Raw genomic sequence first — 10,244 nt, 5'->3', positions numbered from 1 at the left:
TCAACATGCCCCATAGATGGGGCATATTGGTCCACTTTGCATTCTTGTAATTAACGTAATTTTTTTCTTATTTACGAGATATATTAAGGATTTATAAGTATTTAATTATTGAGCTAGATGAACATGCAACATTTTAAAGCATTTACCATTAATCTATCATAATTGTGTGAAGATTTATAATAATTTAAAGAAAAAGTGTCACAACTAGCCCCGCTCTACCCTAAAGCGTTTGTCCATTAAACTGCTGTTCACAATGCCTTCATACAATTTTAATTTTAATATAAAATTAAAATAAAATTAGCAACGAAAGTGAACCTTGATGTGCATACGGATGTAATTTATGTACATGAGACAAACAAACAAGGAAAGAGCGAGAGAGGGCGCGAGAGAGAGAGAGAGAGAGAGAGAGAGCGCAAAAGGGAAAGTTTATGAGAAAACAAGAATGTAAAAGAGAGAAAGGGGCAAGGAGAGAATGAGAAAAGGAGAGAATGAGAAAAGGTGAGAGAAAGATTACAAATTTTAATATTAAATCCATACCCTCATAAAAAATTTGTATTGGTGATAATATTTATAAAGTTAACAGTGCAATTCTTCATCATGGTAAAAATATAAATGAAGGACATTATACAAATTTATTGCGAGTTAAAGATATAAAATGGACATCCGTAAATGATTTAAAAGTTGAAATATGTAAGTGGCTTCAAAATGCTAAGAGCGCATATATATTTTTCTTAGAACAAATCTAAACAGTTAAATTATCAATAAATGAATTAAATCAATACAGTATGACTTAATATTAAATAAATATAAATTTATAAAATAACAATTTTAGTAATAATCTGTATTCATTTTTAGAAGATTTAAATTCTACATTATTATATTTTCAAAAATTTACAAAAAGCAGTAGAATCCCTAACAAAACCTTTTTAAAAAAGAAAAAATATACGCCAAGTGCGTAAAAAAGATATTGAATTCTTCTTAATAAAAACGGATATGAAATAAATGTAATTAGCCAAATATTTTATTACGCAAAACACATAAGATAGACTGAAAGTGATTAAATTTGTCTATATATTAATATAAAATTATCATATAGATTTCTGATATCAATCATGTATTATTGTAGTATTTTTGTTTTTGTTTGTTTAATTAGCATGACATCTACACAGTAAAAAATTTGTGTATTTGTGTTGGAAACGGTCCACTCACGTTTGTGTTAACAGTTTGTGTTGAATTTTTTAACATATTCGAGTGTTAATTTAACATAATGTGATTATGTTATTTAAAGATTTTTTGTGAAATTGATATTCAATGTTTCTTAGTGTCAAAGTGACACAATTTATGAGTAAGTGAACAAGTAACATAAAAATAATGTATTTTAAAACGTAAATTCAAATGAATGAAATATGTGTTAATTTAACATATCATAAAAGTTTTCTGAAAAAAAAATGTTCCCACGGTATGTTTACAAACTGTATCGATGTTATCTTTCTTTGTATTTATTCTCTTACATAATATTTGTGTTACCTTCTAACATATTCATCTTGTGTAAAATTAACTAAAAAATTTGGACCGTTTAGGACATGCGATTTATATTAAATTCAACACATTTTTTCCAACTGTGTAAAAAATTCAGAATGTCTCCATCCCTCTCCAATGTAAATTTAATTCGTGGATGATAATTATTAAAAATATACAACAATTTATCAATGTGAGTTTGATTATAGCTAGTGCAATGTCGTCAACATATCTAAAATAAAATAAAGGCGTTACAGGTAATAATGCAAGAGAGCACGTTTCTAAGTCACGCATAACTATGTCAGCTTCTATAATGAAAGATAGGGGTGAACCCATCATAGATACCCCAAACGTCTGTTTGTAATATTTTCCATTAAACATGAAATACGTGGAATCGAGAACTAATCTTAATGTTATGATGAACTCATCTTTGGAGATGTTAGTATTGCGTTAAATCAAATTCCATCTATTCATCACCCCGTCAATAACCAATTGGAAAATCAATTGGAACATTCGTAAATAACGAAACTAAAGATAAAAGTCCAAAGATAAAAGAATTTTGTCATTAGAAATGCTAGTTTGAGAAATACTATCAACTAGTTTAAAACTGTTACCTATAGAACTGGATGCTTGAGGCGGATTGTTATTCAATATTTTGTGTAGATATGCCGCTAAATTATGTAGCGGGTTACCTATTGAGGAAATTATGATGCGTAAAGGATTTCCTATTTTGTGTATTTTAGAATGCCCATACGCACGAGATAAAATTAGATTCAATGAGATTAATTTTTTGTATTCCGATTCAGTAATAAATTTGAGTTGCTTCCATCTCATTAACACATTCTTCGTCTCTACTATGACATTATTAACCGGTTATGCTTAACAATCGTATATGTGTCAGGATCTGAGAGAATTAATTCCATTTTTTCACGATTTCGACTGGGATAACATAATTACTTTAGATGAAGAGAAATTCCTACATAAAAGATTGACGTCTGAAATGATTTTCATTAAGAAACAAATTATTGGCTTAAACATTAAAAATGACACAGAATCTCTTGACGTTGCACTCTAAATCCGTAGCAATGAAAATTTTACTGCTAACAAAAGTGAGTAGTAAAGTCATTGCTTTAAATGTGAATTTTCACTGCTTTGAAGGAGTAGCCGTATATAAGATATTTCCGATATATTGGCGAGGAAACATTCTCATTTTCATAATATTCGCAAATCAAAATATTTTTAAAAAATGATATCTCCAGAACTATTGGTTGTACGACATTTAATAAAATCCCATTTTGTAGGTAATTAAATACTCTTTCGATTTTGTCATATCCATTTTGCACATAGATGCAGCCAAATTTGAGATATTCGCAATTAAGACAGAACAAATTTACGTAGAGGAAAGTTGCCGAATGCGTATCACTTAACCTATTTTTTGTTATATTTTCCATTTGGCACTGTTTTATATGCAAATGAACATTAAAAATTGTAGCTTGAAGTTTTGGACGCTTATTATTACATGTTTAACTTTCCACCAATAACAAATTAATTTGTTATAAATCTTTTTGTAACATGCTGCAAAAGGTACGATTTAGGCAATCGGTCGCCTAAATCGTATATCTATAGAGATGATATTTTTTATCGTATTTCCTTTGAAAGTATTGAATTTATGAATAACAATTCAATAATAAAAAAACAAATGACACAAAAATAAATTTGCTTATATTTATTTTTGCACTTGATATTTATATTGATATCAATTATTAGTTTTATCATTGTCAATTATTAGCCTTATCTTTTGATGGTACGATTTAGGAAACTTGACGAATTTTGTAAAAATATCGATTTAATCATTATAATGTAATGGTTGCAAATATGTGTATACAGTGAATGTAAAATACTCTACAATAAATCTTCTTTTATAAAAATACAAAAATTTATAATAAAATTGGATGATCGCGTTGTTATCAGCTACATAAGTTGGTTAAAAATTAATGGATAGGCGTTAGTCTATCTACAATGTCAATATAGGATTTCGATAAACTAATACAAAAATTGACTGCTGCAACCAATTAAAAATGCTATGCCATATTTTACTATCTAATTTGCTGCAGCAACCAATCTTTTTTTTTAATGTAGCAAAATCGTTTCTCTCCATGTACATCCCTTGGACGTCTCTCGGAGAACTTGGAACAATGTGATAGATATTGATAAATTATCATTTTAGCATAGAAGAAAAGCTTGATCTGTGAATCGATGCTATGAATTATTAAATACCCAGTAAAAATATATATGTATATATAGTGTTTGAGGTTGTTTCAACTGAAAATTTAATTAAAAATGTGAAAAAAACGTTGCCGGATAATACTTGATAACAACGTAGATTAGACTTCGTATTAATAATAAGTAAAAACATGAGAGCAATCTCTCAAATCATATATATATAATTTTTTTCCGGGCTGCTATATGGAAGTAATCGATCATACGCTCTTCTGAGTGACTGTACATCCTATTTTTTATATTAATTCTCCTTTCATATTACAAGTATTAGCAGCAAAAATAAGTATTAATATTGATTACATTTTACTTCAGAGATTTTGAGCGAAAAGTAATTTTATTTATAGATAATTTTAGATAAGAATTATGCAGAAGAAATGCTACACATATTATCTGTACTTTTACCTTGATATATCTCATACCTCTTGTTACTTGTCAGTGTTAAAGAGCAGTTAAATCACCAAATATTTTTTAATATTTTATACTTTGTTTATGCTATATTGAAAAGTTTTGATTTCCGTACGATTTATTGAAAATTTCATTAGAAATTAAGAAAACACACGTCATATCATAATTCATTGATAAACACACAACACTTTATGAGCAGGAAGGATTTATCACAGATAGCACTGTTTAACATCATTATAGTGCTACGAAAATGAAGCGTTCGCGACGCGATGAAGAAATATACACGACCGAAACTCTTCGCATGATGGTTCACGCTCTATTGAAGGAAATGTCACGAATAGAGACTATTGTTCGTTATACTGCGCCCGCGCCGCGTCGCGATGCCGACATCGACGCGACGACGCGACGCATCGCACTATACTGTTTATCCATTGGAACAGCTGACTTACATAACATGCAATATTTTTATTAGCTTTTCGCGCACAAGTTTTGTCATCGTACCTATGATGTTGAGAACATTCGATATAGCGTTTTCTGATCAATAAAATGCATTATAGGATATTTTTGTGAGATTTCAAAACATGTTTAAAAAAATTTGAGAAAAGAAAAATCGCCATATTCTCAATCAATATGAAAAAAATATTTAATTATTTTCTTGTTGACAATTATATTTATCGTTATTGGTGTAACATATATTGAACGCTGAACGAAAAGTCCGAACTAAGCAGGGATCTTGCTTCGAATGTAAAATACTAAACGAACAATTGTAATTATTCTTATTGAGAAAAATTAAAAAATTAATATTTTATTATATTTATATTTATATAGTACTGAAATCTCTCAAATAAATAATAAAATAAAATAAAGATTTGAAACAATAAACTAAATATTAAAATTTTTAATTTAAAATTTTACTTTATTATTATATTTAATTGTAAAATGTAGCAATGTTAAATTACACTTATATAATAATAAATTAAAGTTAAATGTTTTGACATCTTAAATCGATAAGTTTTACCCATATATGTACAGTCATTGACATAAATAATTGAAAAAAGAAAAAAGTTTTTTACATTTATAGAAGACATTCGATTGAATACTCGTATCAATTTTACATATGTCTATATTTAAATATAATTATTTAGAAATAAAAAGTGGTCATGTATTGATATGATGCTAAAGAAAATATATTCTAGTCAATAATAAATTCGTATTTTGCGATTTTACCATTAACGATAATATTAAATTAAAAAAGCTGAAATACTGATGACACGAAACAATACTTTAACTTCTTTAAATTAATATGAAATTGTCAGATAAATACTGAACATATCGAAGCGCTGAAGTGTCTATGGCCGTATTCATATTCGATTCTTATTTTAAAATCGTCTTAAATAATGTCTTAAAATGGTAATGTCGCTCTGTAATTAGCTTATGACATCTTAAGACTGTACTTAAAACGGTCTTATGTATGAGAACAGACTTTAAATTTATCGGTTTATATCCTAATTACATTTTACACTAAATAAAATAAATATACCTAAAAACTGTAAAATTTTCTTACAGTGTCTGTTCATTCTTTATATCTTAAAAAATGGCATAAGATACTTCTCATATCTTAAGAAAAATACATGGAATAAGTATATTTAAAGAGATTTACTTATTTAAATATATACGTGTATCAGTTTACGTAAAAAGTTTCAAGTAAACTGATATAGAAAAGCTGTTTACTTCAACATTAAATACAGCCATTGACGACTTGACGAACAATGAAAAGGAATATGTATTGTGATTTGACATAAGAAAATTATTCTTCTAGAAGAAAGGCACTTGTGTTGTAATTGCGTAGATTACTATTTTTCTCCACATATCATTCTTATGTATCTATATGAATAGAAATAGTGAAATATGCAAGGAATTTTTAGTCGTATTTCTAATATGTCAATAATTTTGCAAATTACTAAATTGTATGGAACTTATGCGTAAATTGTAGTACTTACTTTTTGCATTTATTTTATGGACAAGCGATGCGATCTTATGGACAAGAGATGCGATATAGCGAAAAATATGATTGATTCAACAAATATAGAAGATGGTGAGAAAGGGAGAACGTAAAGGTAATTCTTCGTTTCTCAGCACAGAAGTATTTTGACAGTTGTGGAAAGATGAACTTCGTTAGAGATGGATATTATAAACTCAATCGACGTCTCTTGCTATTAGTTGGCTTATGGCCATATGAAAATTCTATCTACAAGTATTGTCAAATGATACTTTGTAACATTCTTATAATATTTACGATGATTTGTCAGGTAAGAATATTAGACAAATTTTCGCATGAAAAAAATCTGTTGTTATCATATATTAAATATCATCTGTCTCATTTATTCATAGTATGTTACACATGAAAAATTATTATTCCGTTAATACGACCTACAAACACGAAAATTATTTGCTTAAAAAATTAATTTCTGATAAGTAACTTATCGAAATTCATGGTTTTAGATTACGAAATTGCTAACATTGAAACGAAATATTGACGTCATGCTGAGACTTCTTTCTTTTACCGTGCTTTGCATAATTTATATTATAAAATATCAAACGTTCTGTATTATCGCTAGAAAGGTGAGTTGATAGTGCATTGCAATTTCTATTACCTTTTTTTATTTTAAAATATTATATTAAAAAAGAAATCATTAAAATAAACAACCGTTTTCCTGATTATCATAAGACACAAAATAATTTATTATAAACATCGGTCCACTCTACTTTGTAATACGTACGTTTCAAAGATACCAGATATCCTATTAATTCCCGTGAAAGCCTAAAAAGCGTTATTAATACACATTTTATTCTCAGGGTCGGATTAATACTAAAGGCTAACTTAGACTGTGCCTATAGGGCAACAAGTTTAGAGGGCGGATATTTTTTGAAAAAATTTTCTAAAAATATAGTTATTTTTTTCAGACGTAATGATTGAGAAAATTGTCCATCAATTGACGATCATTAGAATCTAGTTCGGGTTTCGCGATCTTTGTGTCGATTTTATTCTATCAGAAAGAAATTTGAGAGGGATTATGCCAGCTTTTTTCGTACATTCATTGATTGTATATAGAATGAAATGAATAGGTTTGCGATAAATGAGTTTCCTATAAAAAAAAAGCTCGTAAAGTTCTTTCTATTGCATTATAGTAAATGAAATGTATAATAATTTTGCAACTTCTAAGTATATTATGGAAACATTAGTGCAAAAAAGTTAAAAAACTAGTAAAATTCTTGCAGAAATCTTTTTTTGTTGTTCGTCGCGAACGCAGACTTGCAACGAATGAGGATCTGAGTTTGAGAGTTAAATAGGGGCGGCAACGATTGAAGTATCTAGAAATAACAGAAACTTTAATCCGACCTTGTTTACAGGAAGTAAAAAAGTTACTGTTTTGTACTTTTTATAATAAAATTTGATTATGACATTGTAATTTTTACGACTATAATGATAACTAACTAAATGCTGAGATTACGCTGAGGTTAAAAAAGTCACCTTGGAAAGTAATTTGCATCATTACGCATTTATTTACTGAAAAAAGTAATTTGTAACAAATAACGAGTAACGTTACTTCATTATAAGTAACGACTAAAAAGTAACGAGTTACAAATACTGAATTAATTGTTCCAATAACGAGTGACTTTTCCATTTCGTTATAAATAACGACCGAGTTACTTTCTAACCCTGATGTTACCGTTATAGTCATAAAAAATTTGTCATTGCCAAATCGTTATTATAATAGAGTAACGATAAGGAATATAACGGCGTTAGAAGTAACTAGTTACTTCTATTCCCTGCCTGCTTATTCTACCATCTAAAATCAAAATATATCTGTGGTAGTCTACCTTTTCCACCAAATATACTTATTTATCTATTATTTAGATTTTATTTCCACACGATATTAACAACACATAATGCAGTGTAAATTTACAAGTTCTTTTTAATTTTTTATTTTGGTTTGTCACATTTTTTACTAATGTATAACAAATCATTATAATAAAAATTGGAAATACATTTTAACGTTTGTTGCAAAAAACGATTAGAAAAGAATTCAAAAATGGCTACAATTGGTTCCAAATCAACCTAAAAAACTAATTTCATAATTTTCCTTGAAGTAAGAAGAAAAAATATTTGCATTAGCAGAAAGTACAAGAAAAATTTCTAATAATAATAATAATATCACGCAGTATTCGTAATTCAGATAATGCATTTTAAAATGTATTATATGTAAAAAAAGTTTATAAAAATAAATATGTTATTTTTTTAAATTCCTTATATTTATGATTGATAATCAAATAATAAATTATTATACTTTTATATTATATTTTAACTGTTTTTGGATAAAATATCTATGCATTTAAGTTTATTCTTATAATTCTTTGCGAATAGATAAGGTATCTTATGGATTGTGTAGAAGAAGATTGGAATATGCTTAAAGATAAAAAAGAATTAGAGATCATAGAGAGATATACTTGTATTGGAAGTATGTGTACTTTGATTTTGACAAGTAAGAGATAGATACATATACACACAATTTAGCAGCTTTTTGAATAATACAATTATATTAAAAGTCACTTTTTTATGCAGTACTGGGTTTTGTGGTTATGTTAAGTACTTCTTTCTTACCATTGATACCAAGCATCCTCGATATCATTACACCATTGAATGTATCGCGTCCACGACAACTTCTATTTCCAGGAGAGTACTTTGTCGACCAGCAAAAGTTTTTTTATGTGATTTTATTGCAAGTAGACGTTACTATAGGTTTAATAATTACCACTTTGATAGCCACGGAAACGTTGTATGTAACATATATACAACATGTTTGTGGAATGTTTCAAATTGCCAGGTAATAAAACAAAGAAAGATTGAGTAAACGTCGTAAAATTGTTTAATTTCATTTTTATTATGCATTCAATACTTTATTTTATTTTAACTTTATTTTATTTTTCAATTAATTGATATGCTATTAATTTTATTATATACGATTGCTATTTGTATAGTTATCGAGTGGATCAAGCATTTAATGACAAGCTATTACAAGGATACACATCTGAAAAGCAAGCAATTATCATTTGCAAACGGATAATTGAGGCTGTACACATTCATAAAAGAGCTCTCGAGTTGGTATAACGCATTTTGTTTATAATAAATGGAAAAATATTTGATTGGACGATTAATACATTGTTAAAGTATTTAATTTTTTTGTCAGACAATACCTATTCATATCACTAGATTTTAAAAATTTCTCAAAAATTTGTGCAGAGTAAGAAGGGTGTGAAGAAACGAAAATTGCAAACATTTGTCTAGCTGGCCATCCCTACATAACAAAAATTTAATAAATTATATAATAATTCACTATTTATACAGCTTAAAAAAATTTTCTATGGAAGCCAAGTAGATTCCTCTAATGTTAATAACAACTGATTTGAAAAATCAAGTGCATGGAATTTATGCGCTATTTATGCACTCTGATATTAGAATAATTTCAATTTTTTGCGCAATCCCTTAAGATACTTCCTGCTTGAAAATAATAATATTCGCTCCTAAGTTATTTAAAATTGCAAAATTTATTATTTAGCTATGTGAAATATATCTTTGATTTATGCGCTATTATTTTCCAGTAATTTTGATTTTTACGTTGCAACCCTTATTTCTCTCTTAATGCCAAAGGCATAATAGTCATAAATTTTTTTAAGGAATACAGCGTAAAATTTGAATGACTATGAATATAAATGCACATTAATTGTAGATTAATTGTATTAAAAATTTAATTATATATTTATCAAATTAATCTGGGTTAAGATTTAGGGGAGCCACCTCCGATGACCTTGACCTTGACATATGTTGTCAAGGCCGTGATCCTGAGTGACCTCCACCAGGTTTTAGCCGTCGGTCATCATTCGTTAAAAAGTTAATAACAGTTAAAGTTATTAATTCTTTAACTGCTTTACATAGCTTAGATAATTCTGACCTTCGACTCTCACCCCCCCTCCCCCCTGCA

At 27.9% G+C, this 10,244-nt stretch overlaps 1 protein-coding gene across 1 annotated transcript in view; it reads left to right on the top strand.

Moving 5' to 3' along the window:
• LOC108728852 (uncharacterized) overlaps positions 1-10,244 on the top strand; it is a 64,620-nt gene that overhangs the window by 6,763 nt on the left and 47,613 nt on the right. The window contains exons 6-8 of the mRNA XM_018457645.1: positions 8,630-8,723; positions 8,828-9,089; positions 9,244-9,367. Coding sequence (XP_018313147.1) covers positions 8,630-8,723; positions 8,828-9,089; positions 9,244-9,367 — 480 coding nt within the window. The remainder of the gene's footprint in view (positions 1-8,629; positions 8,724-8,827; positions 9,090-9,243; positions 9,368-10,244) is intronic.

Source organism: Mycetomoellerius zeteki, unplaced genomic scaffold (genome assembly GCF_001594055.1).
Source record: "Mycetomoellerius zeteki isolate Tzet28-1 unplaced genomic scaffold, Tzet1.0 scaffold653, whole genome shotgun sequence".
Classification (NCBI taxonomy): Eukaryota; Metazoa; Arthropoda; class Insecta; order Hymenoptera; family Formicidae; genus Mycetomoellerius; species Mycetomoellerius zeteki.
Note: the sequence above shows the minus strand (reverse complement) of the source record. Positions and strands in the feature narration are given on the sequence as shown.